Source organism: Scardinius erythrophthalmus (assembly GCF_964197995.2).
Source record: "Scardinius erythrophthalmus genome assembly, chromosome: 16".
Lineage (NCBI taxonomy): Eukaryota > Metazoa > Chordata > Actinopteri > Cypriniformes > Leuciscidae > Scardinius > Scardinius erythrophthalmus.
In genome coordinates, this window is record NC_138236.1 from 25,825,735 (window position 1) to 25,848,449 (window position 22,715).

General features: G+C 38.2%; 1 protein-coding gene across 3 annotated transcripts in view; it reads right to left on the reverse strand.

Moving 5' to 3' along the window:
• The window catches only part of clcn1b (chloride channel, voltage-sensitive 1b), a 48,251-nt gene that overhangs the window by 19,894 nt on the left and 5,642 nt on the right, over positions 1-22,715 (reverse strand). For all 3 annotated transcript variants that reach the window (XM_081387772.1, XM_081387773.1, XM_081387771.1), the window contains 6 exons: positions 19,815-20,034; positions 19,569-19,700; positions 7,230-7,358; positions 6,706-6,839; positions 6,037-6,114; positions 3,379-3,457 (listed from right to left, as the gene is read on the reverse strand). In XM_081387772.1, coding sequence (XP_081243898.1) covers positions 3,379-3,457; positions 6,037-6,114; positions 6,706-6,839; positions 7,230-7,358; positions 19,569-19,700; positions 19,815-20,034 — 772 coding nt within the window. The remainder of the gene's footprint in view (positions 1-3,378; positions 3,458-6,036; positions 6,115-6,705; positions 6,840-7,229; positions 7,359-19,568; positions 19,701-19,814; positions 20,035-22,715) is intronic.

Sequence of the window (22,715 nt, forward strand, 5' to 3'; positions counted from 1 at the left end):
CGAGCGATTAAACAACAAAAGTTTAGTTTGTTTGTCTTTACACACCAGACACCAGTTTTCTTTCTTATGCTGTACGTGCTGACGTTTTTTTATTTTATATTTTGTGCTGAAATCTACGGCAGTGCAAAGTATTTTGTCCTCTGACTGAGGCAAGGCCGTTAGGTACATATTTTTTAAATGATATGGTACCGAAGTTGGTACTGGATTTTTTAAATGAGTTTTCAGATTTTTTAGGGGGTAATACTACTAAATACAATAGACTTTTAATTGTTGGTGATTTTAATGTTCATGTATGCTCTGACTCTTTAAGCACTAGCCAGAGACTTTTTGAGTCTTATTGAAGCATGCGATTTTGTTCAATGGGTAAATCAGCCAACCCATCACTTAAGACAACTCTGCCGAAGAGCGGAGCGGAGATGGAAAAAGGATAAGCTCCAGGTGTCCTATGAGATATTACGAGAAGCGTTATGGTCATACCAAAGAGCTGTTAAAACAGCAAAGTCTAATTATTTCTCTGAGTTGATAGCGAGAAACTCAAACAATCCTAGGATGTTATTCAAGGTTTTAAATTCGGTTTTTAATCCTGTGGCTAATAATTATCTGACTGAATCTGTTTCTACATGTGAAAATTTCTTACATTTTTTTGTGGAGAAATTAGTTAAAATTAAACAGTCTATAGTACCTTCCACCATTGACTTTTCAGATACTCCCACAGCAACCAGGTTTTTAAATTCCTTTGAGCCAATTACTTAAACCAGTCTAACAGATATAGTCGCTATGCTCAAGCCTACTATCTCATCTCTTGATATTGTGCTTACATGGTTTTTCAAATTAGTATTTCATAACATTGGGTCTTGGATTTTGTCCATTATAAACATGTGCCTTCACTCAGGTTTTGTTCCTGCCCTCTGTAAACATGCCATGGTGAAACCTGTATTGAAAAAGCCAAACACGGACATTACAGATCTATCAAATTTCAGACCCATTTCAAATTTATCATTTATTTCTACGATTCTTGAGAAAACTGTGTTACTACCGTTACAGAGCTTTCTTGATGAGAATAGTATTCTTGAAAAATTCCAGTCTGGTTTTAGGATCAACCACAGTACTGAATCGGCTTTTTTAAGAGTTTTGAATGATATTTTTTTATCTATTGATTCTGGGGATTCTGTCATTCTAATTCTTTTAGATCTGAGTGCAGCATTTGTTACTGTTGACCATAGTATTTTATTATCACGTCTTGAAAAGTTTGTGGGCATCAGAGGAAATGCTCTCAATTGGTTCAAGTCTTATCTTACAGATAGAACCTTTTCAGTTAGCATTGGAGGTTCTGTTTCATCTGTAACTCCTCTTGCCAGTGGCGTTCCACAAGGTTCCATTTTGGCTCCTACTTTGTTCTCATTATATATGTTACCGCTGGGATCAATTCTTAGGAAATATGGAGTGTCTTTTCATTTATATGCAGACGATACTCAAATCTATCTGCCTTTTAAACGTACTGACTCAAAGGGCCTGGAAACCCTTTTTGCATGTTTAAATGAAATACAATTCTGGATGTCCGCAAATTTTTTACATCTGAATGCAAGCAAAACTGAGGCTATTGTGTTTGGGCCCTCCATAGGAAATGGAAAAACCACCTTTAATGCTGCAAACCAATTTTGTGATATTAAACCTACTGTTAGGAGTCTGGGAGTTACGTTGGATTCCTCTCTTAAGCTTGATAAACATATAAACACAGTAGTTAAATCATGTTTTTATCACTTGAAGCTGCTACCCAGAGTAAAGTTTTTCTTATCACCATTAGAGCTTGAAAGAACTATACATGCATTTGTTCTGTCCCGCCTGGATTATTGTAATTCCTTATATGCAGGATTACTCAAGTTTTCTATTACAGGGCTTCAAATGGTCCAAAACGCTGCTGCCAGATTCCTAACTGGGGTCCGCAGACATGAACATATCACTCCAATTTTATTGTCGCTTAACTGGCTGCCGGTGCGCTATAGGGTTGACTTGAAATTATTGTTGCTTGTTTTTAAATCATTACATGGTCTTGCACCTTCTAATTTATCCGAACTTCTGACTGCTAATGTGCCTGGTAGATGTCTACGGTCCTCTAGAAATTTTTATTTGTCCCTGCCACATTCTCGATTAAAGTCGAGAGGGGATCGTGCTTTCGCTGTTATCCGTACGAGGCTGTGGAATAGCATCCCCTCCTCGCTGAGATCGTTGACTTCCTTATATGAGTTTAAACTTAAACTAAAGTTATATCTCTTCGAACAGGCATTTCCTTAATTTTAATGTTTTATGAGGGTATGATTATATTGTTTAATTGTGATGTTTCTCCTTTTCATGCTTTGTTATGTAAAGCACAGTGGTCAACATCAGTTGTGTTTACTTGTGCTATATAAATAAAGTAAAGAAGAAAGAAGGAAGATATTTAAGTGTGTTTGTAATAAATATTTAGCTATTATGAGACCAAGTGTGTCATTGAGTGCCGCTAGTCAAATAAGTAAAAATCACACTGTACATGGATTAACAATGTTTTCTTGAGGTGAATAATATATTGTGTGAAGAAAGCATAGTCAAGTTGAATATATGCTGATGTAGTTTATGCAGTACGTATATAGATACGTGTATACTGTATGATTAAATTCATGGCAGCGGGCATTTACTTAAGATTTCAGGAATGGCATTTAAAATAAGGATGGAACGAGATCATTTTTACAAATATTTGAACTTTTTGGTGCTAAAAACTTTGCTTATGTTATAAGCCAGGGGTGCCCAATCCTGCTCCTGCCGATCGACTGTCCTGCACAGTTTATCTCCAACCCCAATCAAACACACCTGAAGTAACCAATTAAGGTCTTCAGGATCACTTGAAAATTAAAGGCAGGTGTGTTTGATTAGGGTTGGAGATGAACTGTGCAGGACAGTCGATCGGCAGGAGCAGGATTGGGCACCCCAGTTATAAGCTAACCTCCAGAAACATAATATAAAGGTCTGAAAATGCATTGCATGTCTCCTTTAAGCAAAGTATTTTATCATCATCAAAGATCTTAAGATCTTAACGAGAGAAAAAAAAAATGTTATGCAAGCTCAAAAGGAATTTACATTCACAATTTCACACACATACACTTAGAAATCCACATTCACTCTCTAAAAGTACTTAAATGTTTTAGCACACTCTTTATCATGCTCTCCTCTGAGTATACACACTGTTTAAGATACATAAAACATGCACAGCATATGAATTTATAACACCCGGGTGCTTTTAACTGTGAAGAGTTGATGAGGTTAATTTTTCAGCAGGCATCAAGCTGAAAGAGAATGAAGAGGAACTGAAATCAACAGGGACAGAAAGAAGGGGAGATTTTTTACCTCCAAGAGGAGTCCCGAAACAGCAGCCCACCCCAACAGCACATCCTACTGTCAGTATGTCTGTGTAACAATAGGGGTTCTACTGACACCAAGACAGAAAAGAGAGAGGGGGGGGAGAGAGAGAGAGAGAGAGAGAGAGAGAGAGAGAGAGAGAGAGAGAGAGAGAGAGAGAGAGAGAGAGAGAGAGAGAGAGAGAGAGAGAGAGAGAGAGAGAGAGAGAGGGGGAGTTTGAGGTGAAAGCAAAAAGGAGAACAAGGGTGTTAGAGGGGAGGGAGATGAAGGGATGTAAAGAGAAGAATAGATTTGGAATGTCAGCGAGTACATTGCGTGGGAGGGAGAGAGAAGTAAAGATGAAAGAGAAATAAGAAAGAGTACAGCCGAATGGAAGCAGAAATAAAGGGAATGATGGATAAAAAGAAGCAAAGGATTAAGTGAATAAAATTTTTGTGGATTCGTTCAATGTCGCAACGAAAGGCAAACCAAAGCTTTACACACATACCACAAACACACTAAATAAGAGAAAGGTACGGTGTACATTTTAGGACATCGTCAGACCTCAGTCATACAATGACAAGGCGTCATGCCTCAGACTAAAAGGCTTCAGTCACAGGACAAAACGGCATCATGCCTCAGACTGAAAGGCTTCAAGTCTCAGGAAAAACTACGTCAGGTGTCAGGTCTGGTGCAAGTAGACATCGGACAAAACGGACTCAGATTAAAAGTTATCAGACAAAAAGACATCAGCCGAAAAGTTATCAGACAAAAAGACATCAGACAAAACGGACTCAGATTAAAAGTTATCAGACAAAAAGACATCAGCCGAAAAGTTATCAGACAAAAAGACATCAGACGAAACGGACTCAGATTAAAAGTTATCAGACAAAAATGCATCAGCCGAAACGGACTCAGAAAAAAAAGTTATCAGACAAAAAGACATCAGCCGAAAAGTTATCAGACAAAAAGACATCAGACTAAACGGACTCAGGTGGAATGTGACGTGTCGCGCTGCCCCGCCCCATATGACGTCACGCGGTTCATTACAAGCAAACTGGTGTGGAACGGTAGATGATGGCAGATGGAGGTAAGTCGCTCCTGATAGATTTAATTTTAACGATTTTAATTAAATGCTAAACTAATTCAGTTGTACACACAGGAGAACATGCATTTCATGAGTATTGTGTGCACGTTTAAAAGTTTGTAATATTGCAATTAGCTAACGTTAGCTTGTACGTTGGCAAACTGTAGTAACAAGTTGAAGTTATCGTTAAAATTAAATCAGGAGCGACTTACCTCCATCTGCCATCATCTACCGTTCCACACCAGTTTGCTTGTTATGAACCGCGTGACGTCATATGGGGCGGGGCAGCGTGACACGTCACACTCCACCTGAGTCCGTTTAGTCTGATGTCTTTTTGTCTGATAACTTTTCGGCTGATGTCTTTTTGTCTGATAACTTTTATTCTGAATCAGTTTCGTCTGATGCCTTTTTGTCTGATAACTTTTAATCTGAGTCCGTTTCGTCTGATGTCTTTTTGTCTGATAACTTTTCGTCTGATGTCTTTTTGTCTGATAACTTTTAATCTGAGTCCGTTTCGTCTGATGTCTTTTTGTCTGATAACTTTTAATCTGAGTCCGTTTCGTCTGATGTCTTTTTGTCTGATAACTTTTAATCTGAGTCCGTTTCGTCTGATGTCTTTTTGTCTGATAACTTTTCGTCTGATGTCTTTTTGTCTGATAACTTTTAATCTGAGTCCGTTTCGTCTGATGTCTTTTTGTCTGATAACTTTTCGGCTGATGTCTTTTTGTCTGATAACTTTTAATCTGAGTCCAATTTGTCCGATGTCTACTTGCACCAGACCTGACCTGACGTAGTTTTTCCTGAGACTTGAAGCCTTTCAGTCTGAGGCACGATGCCGTTTTGTCCTGTGACTGAAGCCTTTTAGTCTGAGGCATGACGCCTTGTCATTGTATGACTGAGGTCTGACGATGTCCTAAAATGTACACCGTAGTACGGAGATGAGAGAGGAATAAATATTATGTTTTGAACTCTGATGTAGAGTGCATATACATGGTACAACGCAATGCATGCTGGGTAAAAGTGGGCGTGACTTGCCTCCCACTGGGGCGGCGAAACAGGTGGCCACTCCCACCGCACAGGCACACACCAGCAGATCCTGAACATGGGCACTATTCTGGGTGATTTGGGTGGGGTTAAAATAACAGCATCAGGACACACACATTCAAGACGCATGCCAAAAAATACCATCACTATTATTACAGACAGACGAAAATAATGAGGTATTAGGGGAGAAACAATGAGATAGGGATAAGATGAGGATACAGGGAATGAGAGCACAGAAATATGCAATTAGTATGTCTCTAGAACATATTTAAATTCATAAACTTTAGAAACGCACACAGATTGTAATATTAAACTGAGTATAACATTCTAAAGCAGTTCTTAACTGTTGATCAGAGACCAGTTTTGGCATCTGTCTACTCATAAAATAACCCGTGATGGTTGAGGGAATTTATATGCCAATGAAAAGTAACTTGATCCTAGATCAGCAATTAAGGTCAGCAGCTTCGGTAGAGTAACTCACATATTAATGCCACACACACACACACACAAACAAGCTCACAGGGGCTGATTTTTACCTCGTACACACCGGTGAAGATGGACATGACTCTGCTCAGCACTGCTGCACATATACTGGCAATATGCACAAAAGGACCCTGAGGATTTAATAGAGCTTATTAATCAATACACTGCAGCAGATGAATAACGGTCTGTATCTATAAAGAGAATTTATGTAACAAAATTAATTTCTCTGAATTCAACAAAGAGCTGCAATAATAGTGATAATTAGTACAACCAGTTAGCCATATATCTGAACTAATGACAGACAGACAGAGAGGCAGACAGACAGACAGACAGACAGACAGATAAATAGATAGATAGAGAGCATTATATAGACAGACAGATATAATTATATAGACAGACAGACAGACAGACAGACTCCCAAGTTTTCTCCTTCAATCCAACAATAGTTAGATAGACAGAGAGACAGATAGATAGAGAGATGTAGAGACAATTATAAAGACAGACAGATAGATAATTAGATATACAATTAGACAGACAGACAGACAGACAGACAGACAGATAGATGGATGGATAGACAAGCAGTCAGTCAGACAGACAAAATCTTCATTAATTTAATATTTGTTACAGTAAAAAAATTTTTTTTTTACTTCATCTACATATTTCAATTAAATGTTATACATTTATACATAAAAAATATAATAAAATAAGTAGAAGAGGTCCACCTCCTTCCCGATGGGCATTCCACTGCCCAGACCAGCCGTAAGACCAATGACTTTAGCCACAAATGCTTTGAGTGTCAGATACTCCTTTAACACCACACCTCTGAGGATGGTCTTGAGTTCAGGGATCCCAGAGCCTGAGGGACAGATAAAAGAGAGAGCGTGAAATTAATCTATAAAAACACAAACATCATTTTACACAGAGTGTAGATCCTGTCACAGCGATTATTAAAGATGAAAAAGATTGCTGTATATCCTCTGTATATCTGATGTGGGGCACATGAGAAAGCTATCAAAACAATTGTGGCACGGAGAGGCGAGAGAAAGCAAGAGAAAACAAGACCATGATGATCACATTTTGGAAAGCGGGTAGGACGATTTGATGTATTGTGGGTGGTTGAGAAGGATTGAGGACACAGACTAGACAAAGATTTGTGACACTGTGAACAGAGATGCAAATAGAAGTGTGGAAGGGTAAAGGACAGAGAATATAGGGAAATAAAAGCAGGAATAAAATAAAAGCATACCTATAGCTTGTGGAGCGACCAGATGACAGAAAAGGGACGCAAACACGATGAGGATGATGGGATATGAGACCCAGGCCAGATACTGCAGAGCCACATTCCCTTTCAGCTCTCCATACATCCACTTATATGCTGTTAGAGAGAGAGGTAGAAGAAAAGTTATAGGGCACTTTTTATTTGATCAGGTCCCACTATAAGTGGGGAAGGAAAGAAGTTTAATATTGGAAAAAATATATATATATTTGACCATAATTTGTTATCTGATCAACAGGGCTACAAGTACAACAGAAAGATGTACTTTCATACAATTAGCATCTCAGTTAAAAGTTATGAAAGACTTTCATTACTAACTATTAACCCTGTAAAGCCTACTGCATCATATTTAACACACACATTTCTAAGGCCTGAATTATCAACTTGATCCAAAACAATCTTCTACTGTACATGCCTACTATTATGGAAGTAAAATAATGTCAAATGTTTTTGAAATAAAAAGCCTGTTGAATTGCACTACTTGAAAAAAAATAGGCATTGCATTAACCATGCTTGCATTTTAATGCATTGTATTTTTAGGGCTTTCATTTTTATGTGCTGAAATTTAACATAGTTGAATATTTAAGCTGTGAATATTTCAATTAAAAACATTTCAAACACATTTTCATTATTAAAAATTCAATAACCCATATTCACCTTTCATATTTCACTTCAAAATATTCAAACTGTTTAAAAATACAACCTATAATATTCAACAGGCAATTTTCGGTCCATTTTATTTCGCTTTGCAAAATTCGCTTCCACAAATTCAGTGGTTCAAATTCGACAGTAAATTTAACGGAACTGCAGGAAAAGCAATAGACTACCGAGATACTCTCCATCTGCTGTTAGTCAACCTCACCAGCAGGTGGTGCAAAAGCGCTTGTTGTTGATGAAGACAGAGCAACAGTTAGAGCAAGCCATTCATTCATAAAATGAAAATGAGCTGTGTCAGTATATATACAGAAAAGATGATAAAGACACAAAAGCTGTGTTTATGTTTCATTCAATAACTTGTTACTTTCCCTGTGTAGCATGTCATCAGCTTTCTCTACATGAACAGGATTATAATCGGTTTCCCTCAATATACCTCACACTCGAGGATTCCCCTTCTGTCGGGACAAAACGCTTAACGTAGTTTATGGACTAATACAGAGATATAAAAGACCAAACTTGCACCTTATTGGGGATGTAGGCTGTAGGCTACTATATAGGCTAGATGGACTAAGAATATGAACGTAACGTGCAAAGTTTCATGCTGAGCGTTTCGTGATATACTGGCATAAAATCAACACTTGATCAATACTAACACTTTCTCTTCTCTTTTCTCTCTCTCTCTCTCTCTCTCTCTCTACAGTATATATATATATATATATATATATATATATATATATATATATATATATATATTTATTAAGCGTCATTTATTAAGCGTCTGCTAAATAAATGACCAAATGTAGCCTAATAAATGTAAAATTGGCTTGACATTGGACATTCGCACATTTAGGGACCGTCTCAAAAGTTGCATAAAACATTGGCATACACGTTTCTAACTTCAATAGCAAACTTTAATTTATTTGAATAAATATCAAAAATCCAAAGGGTGCGCATTATGCCTGACACTACATGAACACTTTACAGTTGGTTTTATGACTGTAAGTCGTTCTATTCAAATGATATTGAAGTTAGGAACGTACATACCAAAGTAGTATACACTTTAGAGACGGTCCCTAAATGTGCGAATGTCCAACGTCAATGCCAGTCTATCACTGGGGAAACGCTCAGCATTAAACTTTGCGCGTTATTCTGAGTCAATCTGCTTGCCTGCGAGTTTGGTCTTTTATATCACTGTAATTAGTCCATTAAGCTATACGTTAAGCGTTTATGTCCAGCAGGGGAATCCTTAAGTATTGAGGGAAACCCTAATAGCCTGCATGCAGCACATCGCCACAATATAAAGTTAAGGCAACTAAACAACCAAGAGAAATATATGTCAATCTCAAAAATGTAATATTGGATCTGTATATCCGCATCGGGGAATAACATTATAATCTTGTTCACGGTAGAGAAAGATGCTTGTAGGCTACACAGGGAGAGTAACCGTGAAGACACTGAATTTAACATAAAACCGCCGTCATAATAATCACAAATACACTTGCATTGCTGTTAAATGAGTTTTATGAATGAATGGCTTGCTCTAACTGTTGCTCTGTCTTCGTCAACAACAAGCGCTTTTGCACCCCCTGCTGGTGAGGTCGACTAACAGCAGATGGAGAGTATCTCGGTAGTCTATTGCTTTTCCTGCAGTTCCGTTGAATTTACTGTCGAATTTGAACCACTGAATTTGTGGAAGCGAATTTTGCAAAGCGAAATAAAATGGACCGAAAATTGCCTGTTGAATATTATAGGTTGTATTTTTAAACAGTTTGAATATTTTGGAAGTGAAATATGAAAGGTGAATATGGATTATTGAATTTTTAATAATGAAAATGTGTTTGAAATGTTTTTAATTGAAATATTCACATCTTAAATATTCAACCATGCTGAATTTCAGCCCATAAAAATGCAAGCCCTAAAAATACAATGCATTAAAATGCAAGCATGATTAATGCAATGCCTATTTTTTTTCAAGTAGTGCAATTCAACAGGCTTTTTGTTTCAAAAACATTTGACATTATTTTACTTCCATATACTATCATCTGAATTAGAGTTTATACTTTTTTTTAGCAAGTAAAAAGCCATTTAATATACAGTTTTGAGGAACATTTATGTGTTCATCTCTCAATCATCATTGCGTTAGGCTACATTTTATGTTTTGACCCCCACAATAAAAACTACAGAGCTTTGATCATAAAACTAAGCATTTAAATATCATCTTACTAAGACATATTATTAGGAGATATAGAGTGACAACTGATATGTATATGCATTTTACGTAAGCGGTCTGCTATAGGCTACTGTTATAAAGACCTCATTCATCTTACATTTTGGCTTTATTAATATCAGCAACTGCTCCAATTTCAGTTTGGGCCTCTGAATAAAATTTAGATGTTTTTTTTTTTCTCCATATTCTCCTATATCATACTATAATGCACCATAAAAGCATGATAACATATGCAAACCATTTTTTACTAGATTTATTTTTATTAAGATTTTGTCTAAAGGTTCAATAAACTGTTCCATTTCTTAGAATGTGATTTATTCCGGAAATGTGGACTATTATTTCATGGCAGGCTTTACAGGGTTAATTATTTAAATAGTGGCTAAAGCCAGTTAAAGTATTTATTCTACCCATCTGCTAGTACTTGTTAAGTATGAAGGACTAAAAATGACAGAACGAAAAATAAATAAATAAATAAATAAAAGTAGAAATAAATAAATAAATGCAGAAATAATAGTAAAAATAAATACATTTTGGTAATATAAATGGCCATTTCTGTATTTTTACATGTATTTATTTATTTATTTATTTATGCATTTCTATATGTATTTATTTATGTATTTATACATTTATTTATATATTTATGTATTTATATATTTATTTATTTATATATCTATATATGTATTTATTTATACATTTATTTATTCCTACATTTATTTATTTCTGTATTTCCACATTTCTACATTTATTTATTTCTGTATTTCCACATTTCTACATTTATTTTTCCCTGCGAATTGACCAATGGCTAAGCCACGCCCCCAAACGCGATGAGCCAATCACAGTACGCATAGCTAACCCAATACACTTGGACGTTCTCTGCTTCCTCGTCCATTGCAATGCATTGCGGTTATCAGTTTTCATTCGTTTTTATGTTTTTTTCTTGTCATTTTGGCTTTAAAACAGCGTGTGTGTGTGATTTTGGTTGGGTGACAGTTGTAGGTTACAGTTTGACAAGAGTTTACAGTTTGACAAAAGCACAATGTTGTGTTTTACACAAATATAAGTAGGCTAAACACTTTGCAGTTCTAATTATGTCCTGTATGAACAAAATGGAGTATGTTTTTATGTTTCCACTGTTCATCGCGCCCCGGCGCCCGCTCTCTGACACACACACACACACACACACATTCCAGCAATGCAATCTTGACATCGCAGCCTGTTCATTATTCTGCGCTCCCACCAAACGTGAATAGAGCGTCAAATTCGCGCGTATCCGCGTCTAGTTCGACGCTTGAACATTTTGAATCCAAAGCGAATAGGACGCGCGTATAAAGCGAGCGTTTGAAGCGAAATAGCACCAAACTATAACGTTTACACTGTGAACTGTAAATCTTTGTTCTGGAGCTGAAGCTTATCGACCTTCTCAACAATAAAGTTATTAATATAACCCTCCAATGCATATTTAAGGCCCTTTTGGTGACATCGAGATGATAATCTTTCTGTCTCCAAAAAATCATCAATTGCCTCCTGTGAAATGTCTCCTACTGTGACAGCTGCCATAGCGCCTGTTACCGAATGTTGACTGAGTGAGTGGAGGGGGCGTGGTTAGCCAGTGGTCAATTAGCATACATGCGCAGGGAAAAATAAATGTAGAAATGTGGAAATACAGAAATAATTAAATGTAGAAATGTGGAAAAACAGAAATAAATAAATGTAGGAATAAATAAATGTATAAATAAATACATATATAAATAAATAAATATATAAATAAATGTATAAATACATAAATAAATACATATAGAAATGCATAAATAAATAAATAAATACATGTAAAAATACAGAAATAGCCATTTATATTACCAAAATGTATTTATTTTTACTATTATTTCTGCATTTATTTATTTATTTCTACTTTTATTTATTTATTTATTTATTTATTTTTCGTTCTGTCATTTTTGGTCCTTCATAGTTAAGGCCCTTGCACACTGAGTCCGAAATTATCGCATGCGTTTTTTTCGCTTTGGTGGTTCTGAATTGTCAAAACACCATTCAAAATGCTTGCTACGGATGCGAAAAATGCAGAAAATCGAACCTGATTCGATTTTTTTTTTTTTGGCGGAGGAAAGTTTCGGAGGCAGTGTACAAGCGTGATTGACATAACGTGAGAGGTCGTATTTATTTTTTAACGTGCGAAAAATTCGGACGCGAACTTCGGACAGTGCAAGGGCCTCTGGTAAAACGCGCGCCCGCGTGGCATTTGTTTGTGTCGTGACTTTTGAGATTCCTTTGCTAAATAGTAGGGCGTGGCCAAAGCCAGTTAAAGTTATTTATTCTACCCAAACCCATCTGCTAGTAACTTTACTTGTTAGAAGCAGTCGAACAACAGGACAGAACATCAGTCTGTGAGTGTTTACTTTTCCCAGTAGATTTTAGCGTGGCTCTTTGTTGCTAGGAAACGTTGCTAGGAAACTTTGTTTTTCTAAAGGTAACTTAACATTACTCTGGTAAAACGCGCGCCCGCTTGGTATTTGTTTGTGTGTCGTGACTTTTGAGTTTCGCTTGGCTAAATAGTAGGGCATGGCCTGCTGTATTCAATAACGTGTATAAAATAGGTTAGTGCACCGCGGCAGCCCTCATCGTGTGAAGAGTGTAAAGACCAACGACTCTAACCTGTGCGACCGAAGAGTGTAAAGACCAACGACTCTACCTGAGCGACCAAAGAGTGTAAAGACCAACGACTCTACCTGAGCGACCGAAGAGTGTAAAGACCAACGACTCTACCTGAGCGACCGAAGAGTGTAAAGACCAACGACTCTACCTGAGCGACCGAAGAGTGTAAAGACCAACGACTCTACCTGAGCGACCAAAGAGTGTAAAGACCAACGACTCTACCTGAGCGACCGAAGAGTGTAAAGACCAACGACTCTACCTGAGCGACCGAAGAGTGTAAAGACCAACGACTCTACCTGAGCGACCGAAGAGTGTAAAGACCAACGACTCTACCTGAGCGACCAAAGAGTGTAAAGACCAACGACTCTACCTGAGCGACCGAAGAGTGTAAAGACCAACGACTCTACCTGAGCGACCGAAGAGTGTAAAGACCAACGACTCTACCTGAGCGACCAAAGAGTGTAAAGACCAACGACTCTACCTGAGCGACCGAAGAGTGTAAAGACCAACGACTCTACCTGAGCGACCGAAGAGTGTAAAGACCAACGACTCTACCTGAGCGACCAAAGAGTGTAAAGACCAACGACTCTACCTGAGCGACCGAAGAGTGTAAAGACCAACGACTCTACCTGAGCGACCAAAGAGTGTAAAGACCAACGACTCTACCTGAGCGACCAAAGAGTGTAAAGACCAACGACTCTACCTGAGCGACCGAAGAGTGTAAAGACCAACGACTCTACCTGAGCGACCAAAGAGTGTAAAGACCAACGACTCTACCTGAGCGACCGAAGAGTGTAAAGACCAACGACTCTACCTGAGCGACCGAAGAGTGTAAAGACCAACGACTCTACCTGAGCGACCGAAGAGTGTAAAGACCAACGACTCTACCTGAGCGACCGAAGAGTGTAAAGACCAACGACTCTACCTGAGCGACCAAAGAGTGTAAAGACCAACGACTCTACCTGAGCGACCAAAGAGTGTAAAGACCAACGACTCTACCTGAGCGACCGAAGAGTGTAAAGACCAACGACTCTACCTGAGCGACCAAAGAGTGTAAAGACCAACGACTCTACCTGAGCGACCGAAGAGTGTAAAGACCAACGACTCAACCTGTGGGACTCCACCGAGCAAGGACACTGACAAGGCACTTGAGTATTAATTTCTTGTTTCCTTTCTCTTCTACACAACTTTCATCTGATCTTTCTTACACTGTTTTCAAATCCCTATTATTACTAACATACGTAAATCAAATATCACACATTGGAGGCAGTACAATCCTAACAAACTGCATACCTTAAGGAAATTTCCGGTGTCTTCTAGTACTATATTCTCTTTTCCTATTGGTCTCTGGAATTGCCAGTCCGCTGTAAACAAAGCTGATTTCATTACATCTATTTCTAGTCATTCAGATTCAGGTCTCAGCCTACTGGCCCTGACTGAGACCTGAATCAGACCAGAGGACACTGCCACACCAGCTGCCTTCTCCACTAACTTCACTTTCTCACACACCCCTCGCAGTTTCTTGGAGGAGCTTGATGTGCTACTCTCATCCTTACCTGAGGATGGTACTCCTCTCATAGTTCTTGGAGACTTCAACATCCACCTAGAAACACCTCAGGCTGCTGATTTCCACACTCTGCTTGCCTCATTCGACCTCAAACGAGTATCTACTGCGGCTACTCACAAATCAGGTAACAAATTGGACCTTATTTACACACGCTACTCCTCCACTGACTAGTGGTGCAACGGATCATCATTGATCCGTGATCCGTTCGGATCAATATCTTCGGTACGGCACACACGTGATTCGCGGATTGATTTATGAAAAAAAAAAAGAAGAAGTTGTGCGCATGTTCAGTCCACACACAGCGTGGTCATGGCGAGCGGAGGAACCGAAAGGAGGAGCTTGAACGCCCCGCGTCAAAATTACCTGTATGGGAGCATTTTGGCTTCCCTGGAACACGCGTCTAATTCGCTTCAAACGCTCGCTTTATCACGCGCGCGGCGCGTCCTATTCGCTTTGGACGCGCGAAAGGATTCAAACTGTTCAAGCATCGAACTAGACGCAAATTTGACGCTCTATTCGCGTTTCGTGTTAACGCAGCAAAATGAACAGGCTGCGATGTCAAGATTGCAATGCGTGCGTGCGTGTGTGTGTGTGTGTGTGTGTGTGTGAGAGAGAGAGCGAGAGAGAGAGCGAGAGAGAGAGGCACGGGCGCGATCGAACAGTGGAAACATGTGGAACAGTCAAACTGTAAACTCTTGTCAAACTGTAACCTAACTGTCACCCACACACACACACACACACACACACACACGGTGTTTAAAAGCAAAGATTATCTAATCTTTTGGACATTCATCATATTGCATTGGTTTTCATTTCTTGTCCTCAAACAGAGTAATCTGTTTATTTTGAAGTTACACATTCTACATTGATTAAAAAAGAAAATCAAATGTGTTTTTAATGGTAGTATTATTTTATACAGAAATAAATTATTTATAATTCAGATGAGAATAACGTTAAAGTTTAATTTTAATTTTAAATTCATTCAGGTACAATTACCAAACATATCTAAAGGTCTTTCAAAAGGGTGGCAGTCTTTCATTATCAACTGTTGTTGTGGACTATATACTGGAGAAGTATTTGTTCTCCATTTGAGTGAGATGTTTTTATGTGGCTAATTGAGCAAAGTGCTTCCATATATTTTATTATTAGTAGTATTAGTTCAAGATTAAAATAAAAATGTCGGATTGATTTCGGTATCGGCAAGTAGCCAAAGCTGCGGCATCGGAATCTTATCGGAAGTGAAAAAGTGGTATCGGGACATCGGTGGAAACCTTTTTACAGTCTATGGTGGAAATACATCAAGCATGGCCACGTTACGTCATCCCGTCGCGCACCCACTGTTGATTTTATATATTTTTATTTAATATTTTAAGTGTTAATAAACAAAAAGACAAAACTTATGTTTATTTGTCTTGTCTTGTCTTTTTTTTTTTTTTTGCTGATCCGAAAAATGATCCGATCCGTGACTCTGATCCGAGAAACGATCCGAACCGTGAGTTTTTTGATCCGTTGCACCCCTACCACTGACCATACACTGGTCACTCCACTGCACACCTCAGATCACTTCCTCCTCACTCTCAACCTCAACCTGCCTCAGAACACAACACACACTCCTCCACAGGTCACCTTTCGGCAAAACCTATGCTCACCCTCTCGCCTATCCTCTCTGGTCTCATCCACACTTCATCCTCCTGATCAGCTCTCAACACTAGTTACTAATAGTGCAACTGATACTCTTTTCTCCACTTTAACATCCTGCTTAGACAACTTCTGCCTCCTTTCCTCCAGGTCAGCCCACGCCACACCCTCTGCCCCCTGGTTATCTGATGTTCTCCGTGAACATCGTTCTAAACTCAGGGGTGCAGAGAGAAAGTGGCGCAAATCGAAAGATCCTACTGACCTTGGTCTTTATCAATCCCTCCTCTCTTCCTTCTCTGCTAATATCTCTACTGCTAAAATGACTTACTACCACAACAAAATTAACAATTCTTCTGACTCTCGCATGCTTTTCAAAACCTTCTCCTCTCTTCTCAACCCTCCTCCTCCTTCATCAACCCTAACAGCTGACGATTTTGCCACATTCTTCATAAATAAAACAACCACCATCAGCGCCCAATTTACCAATCCACAAACTGACACACACATTTTACCAGCTAACACACACATTCTACCCTCCTTCTCTCTACTTTCAGAGGCAGAAGTCTCCAAACTCCTCCTTTCCAATTGCCCTACCACCTGTCCGCTCCTATTCCCACTAACCTAGTTCAAGCCAGTTCATCCTCAGTTGTACCCGCACTCACACACATCATAAATGCCTCTCTTCACACTGGTACCTTTCCCACAGCATTTAAGCAGGCTCAGGTAACCCCACTGCTTTAGAAACCCACTCTAAATCCAGCACATATGGGAAATACAGACCGGTATCTCTTCCATTCGTCGTGAAAACACTTGAACGAGTTGTTTTCAACCAGATCTCTTCCTTCCTTACACAGAACAACCTCTTGGACAACAATCAGTCTGGTTTCCAAAGCGGACACTCAACTGAGAATGCCCTGCTCTCGGTAATTGAAGCTCTGAGACTGGCAAGAGCAGCTTCCATATACTTTATACTTTATTGTGTTTATACTTAATTTGATTGTTACGTGGTGTCATAGTGTATCATTGAAGTGTAACTTTCAAAACGCTTTGAATTGTTAGTGTCGGTAGTCAATGTAAATGAGCAATGTTTACTCGTTCTCCTTGATACCTGGACAGAGAAATTCACGTTTAATTATCAGCAAAAGCCCACCGGATTATGCAATACGTCATACATACATTAACATTTACATACATATCTGAGAATACATTTTTTTTTTAAGTTTGGGTTGGTAAGATTTTTTTAATGTTTTTAGCAAGGCTGCATATATTTGATTCCAAATACAGTAAACATTTTGTGAAATATTTACATTGTGAAATATTATTAAGATTTAAAACAACTTTATAATGTATTTCCTGTGTTGACAAAGTAGAATGTTCAGCATCATTTCTCCAGTCTTCAGTCACATGATCCTTCAGAAATCAGTCTAATATGCTGATTTGCTGCTCAAGAAACATTTCTTATTATTATCAAAGTTGAAAACAGCTGTGCTGTTAATATTTTTGCGGAAAGAAAATGTGTGATACATTTTTTTCAGGATTCTTTGATAAATAGAAAGTAAAAAAAGAAAGAAAAAAAGCATTTATTTGAAATACAAATATTATATAACATTATAAATAGGGATGCACCAAATGCAAAATTCTGGTCCAAACCAGAGTTCGATTGCTCTCCCCTCCCACCACCTCCGCTGGATTGTGTTCACACTGTGTTGTTTGATTCCGAACCGAGATACGTTTGCATCAACAAAGCAGTAGCTATTTAGTTTGATAGGTAAAGGCGACGTAGGGGAAGGCTTTAAAATGCATACTGAGGTTACTCACCTCACTTTTACATATTGGTTTTGAACCTTTGATTTTGTTTCCAAAGCAACAGCACTTGCGTCTATCTGCCACAAATGTACTGCAAATGTTCTTAAAGGGGAACTGAAACGAACAAAATATAATTCAATAACATGTTGGTTATTAAAATTGTAAACAAATTAATTAAAAAATAATATTTAAAACAAAACATGAAGTTTTTCCCAATACTGAAATTTACATTTGTTGTTATCAGAGCGCAGCTGTGTTCGATGACGTCACTGCCATGGTACCGCTGTAGGCTACTAATGTTATGTCAGGCTACTCTACTGCTACTCTGACTGAACTGACTGATTTTGACTGTACACGTTTTTTTAACTGTATAAGTTAACACTAAAAACAGAATTTAAGTAAGAAATTGAATCATCAAATGAAATGATAAAACTGCATATTCCTCACTGTATGAATGAAACGTATACTGATTGCTACCCTTACAGCTTCCATGCTCCGAACCGTAGTTGGGAGCTAGCTGGTCTCAACATAATAACTTGGCTCGTGGCAGGTAACTTGCGTCTAGTGGTCCGGGCTAACAGAGCCGAAGCACAAAACAGTGAGGCGTCGGCTGGTTGCAGCAATGAACTCTGGCTTTATTACTCACAGTGGTACACGTTCATGGGCATAAAAGGCACTTTGCTTGCTAGCATTTAACTGGAACATAGACTGCGTCACTACTACATTCGTACCGTAAACTTAGACTGATTCCCCCGCTACACTGTGTTTACACTACGGAAACCCACATGGCCCACTACGTCACACATACGCGTTTTTTCCAACAAGCCACCAGAGTGAGGCAGAGATTGCAACATGATTCTTATATAGACTGCTGTCACTTTAAGAACTACAATAATGTAGGGAAAAATCTAGAATATACTGATACACATAGCATAAGACGATAAAGAGAATTTAGTTAAGTGCACGCGCTGTGACAGCTGGCTGTCTGTGTCAAATTTAAACTGGCAAGGTGCAAGGGTCCTTACACAAATAACAATGATAACAAAATGTTATATCACCTTTACTTCCTATTTCGTTTCAGTTCCCCTTTAAAGCTGCAGTCTGTAACTTTTGGTGCTCTAGCGGTTAAATAAACAGGACTGCATGCGTCTTGCAGAAGAACATTGTAGCCGGAGCTACTTCTCTCTGTTATGTCTATGATGAGTCACACAGGTACTAGGCTACTCCGCAGTGGTACGACCCGAACCAGTCTAAAATAGTCCAAAAATAAACACTTATCATAGGTGTATACTGTAGTGATTCAGGATAAGACAAAAACACGTTTTGGAAAATGGATTCATGATGCACTCGCTTATTATATAAATTTTGTAAATTTTAAAACACAAAAAAAGTTATGGACTGCAGCTTTAAGGCGGTGGGAGTCCATTTCTGCTAACAACGAGCACAAATGAGAAATTCACTTTCTCTCTGCTTGCAGTGCATCAGTCACCCTTGTCAGGAAAGTGAGAGAGTCAGACAACACAGAAAAACACAGTTTCTTTTGAATCATACGGTATCAATAGCGGTTCACTTCTGCGATTTAGTACAACTACGTTCAAATCAGCAGCGAACCGTATCGGAGTTCACATGAACTGTACCCCAGACCACCCTTTTTAGGTAGATTCGGGCACGGTTGGTGGGTCCGCAACAAAAGTGCTAGTGTAAAAGCACCCTAAGTGTCATCAAATAGGCATATACTGTGATATACCTTGTAGGCTCTTGGCACTGGCATAGTCCATGCTCCAGCTAACCAGAGCCATAGTGAGACCCAAAAGAACCAAGAAGATCCAGTCCTCCCCCAGCTTTGTCACCATATACCTCTGGATACGGCCCAGACAGTCTGCAAAGCAAACACATTCTAATGGCTATTCACACTAGATATTTTACCTGCACTTTAGAACAGTGCATGTAATTTTTAGGTAACCAGAATGAGTTTTTTTTTGTTGTCATTCACCCTGGCATTTGGAATAGGGGCGTGGCTTCTTTATAGAGGAGGAGGGGCTTAAACCTGGTGTCATGGGCCCCACATCCAGGCTGGCATGATGTGCTCGGCCATGGCCTCTCCTGGTTGCCTTGGCATTGCCGGCATGCCTCTTCCGTTGCCTTTCAGTCAACAGACGTGTGGCCTCCCGTCTGGCAACATTACCCAGCTGCTCCCGGTATTCCCCGTACAGCTGAAAAAGACAGAACGCAGTTTTCTACCAGAACAGAAATGACAAAATGACACTTAGCCTACATTGATCAGCAAAGTGAAGAAAATCAATGGAGGTCAAATCTGCTGTTACTGCAGAGAAAATGCAAAATTGAGAATATGTGTAAATAGTCGATGATATAGATATTGCAATTCAGCAGTGAAAAATTTTGTTACACAGAAGTCCTGATTTCACACAACTTTCACAGTGCTCATTAGTTCAGTGTGATTGTGTGCATGTGAAAACTTGTAGAAGTAGGAATGTGAAGTGAATCAATGTAAGTGTGTGTGGTGGTGAGTTACAGTCATTTGTATGTGTCAGACAGAAATAGTCAGGCTGTCGAACAGGGCTGAATGGAAAAAGCGCTCCCCCGAGATACTCTCAATCATACAGTGCACCGACACACACAAGATTCACCCCGAAAATTTAGCCCTCAAACTGTATAACTATGTTGCACGAACAAAAAAAAAGCCAAACACCCCAGAAGAAAGAAAGAACTGATTCAAGTCGGCATGGACCAGAAATTGCTTCCAATTTTTGTTCCCTATTGTGATGTATATCCAAGTGGCTTATTGAACGAGAAAAAGAAGAAAAAGAAAAAGAAAAAAAAGTAGTGCGAGACTTGATTTTATCCATCAGAAATTGACTGGAACATTAAAAGTGGGCGTTGCAAACTAAATGGAGGCCATTTAAAAATAATAATAATCAATTCTGATTTCATTGCGACTTCACAAGTATACAAATGCACAAATATTGAGCTGTCAATCAGGACAGACCACACTCTGGCTATTGGCCAGTAAAGGAGGAAGTGATCCACGAAGACATTCTTCTCCTTCCTTCCATTACACCCAATACACACGCCTACATACACACATTCTGGAGCAGCACAGACCCCACATGGTGCGAGACTCAAGGGATCAGATTCAGCCCCCTCATGCACACTCAAAAACAAGAAATGCTCAATATAAATGTACGACTCAAAATATTCAGTGTATTTGTATTTGATATATTTAGTTCAATATGTAAAATGTGATAAATAAATATATAAAATAATAAAAGCATGTTAGAATTAAATGAATGGCATCATGAATGTCTAACAAACTTTTGGGGGATTTAACTTATTTAAAAAAAAAAGTCAATAGTTCTATCAGTCAACGAAACAATTATTTGATGATAGCTAAATTATACAAATAGGTTACATGTAAAATACAGTAATCTATATTACTTAAAATGTCATCTCAATGTAGAATCCAAGAACAAATTTTGAACTTTTCTGGAAGTTGTAATAACATGGAAAAATGTGGACCAGAATGTATATTAATTTCAACACACAAATTAAAGTAATTCTCTTTCACTAACAATTGACAGCGATTTAAACAAAATAATCTATTCATTAACAATTATTATATAGTAAACCAGTAGTCAGTTAAGTGTGTGTATGTATGTATGTATGTGTGTGTATATATATACACAATATACAAAATACAATATATAAAATACACTGTATATTTGTGCTATCACAAAATATTGTCTACAAATATATGTAAGCATATATAATCTTAAATATTATGCTTCTTAATATATTCATTTAAGTTAATGTCATCTTAATAATTAAGTAATTACTGAAAGTAATACTAATTAGGGTAACACTTTATTTTAAGGTGACGTAGTTACACGTTTAATTCATATTACTTAAGTAAAGTACAATGTAACTATTTCCCCTTAAAATAAAGTGTGACCCTAATTAATAAGGGTTATGAAACAAATGAAAGTGAACAAGAATACTGAATTTTATAAAATGCATCTATAATAGAGACTAATGCAAACCCACCTCTTGTGTAGCTGCAGTCTTGAACATACTGTATAGAGATTTTACATTCTTCCACAGAGCATCTCACACTATCCAGCAGCATTTATACACTACACTTGAACACACACACACACACACACACACACACACACACACACACACACACACACACACCTCGGGCAACAGGTGATTTAACTAAAACCCGGAGTGAAAAAACCTGACAGAATAAGTATACTGAATAATATATTTGACAAACTTTGTCTTTTAATTCCTTTCTCATCTATTACATTACTGTGATAAGATACTAGAGTTTGCGTCAGATATAGAGAAGACCCAAGGCTGACTCTATCATTGACTCTTCAATTTTCCAAAAAGTCAGTAGACTTATACAGGATGACAGCGTGAGAGAGACTGTTCCAGAACAGAAAAACATTTACTTTAGGACAACATATTCTCTCTCGCTCTCTTTCTCTCTCTCTGTCAAACACCTGTTTTCCTCATTCCTCTAACTGATTTTCACAGTGAAGGCTTAACTTTACAACCGTGGCCTAAAACTCATTGGGCCTGACAAAATGCACAGATCAGATGATGTCTTCGCCAAACAACTGAAATTAATAAAATGATTCTTTAAAAATGATTTGAATTTGACCATATAATATATAGAAGGATTTGAGACACACACACACACACACACACACACACACACACACACACACACACACAAAAAAAAATTAAGAAGAAAAAGTAAGAAAGACAGGAAGACAGGAAGACAGGCCGAGTAGAGAGAGTGAAAGTTGCTAACAGACGTAAGCATTGAAGGACATAGTGACTTTGAGAGTTAATTAAAACACAG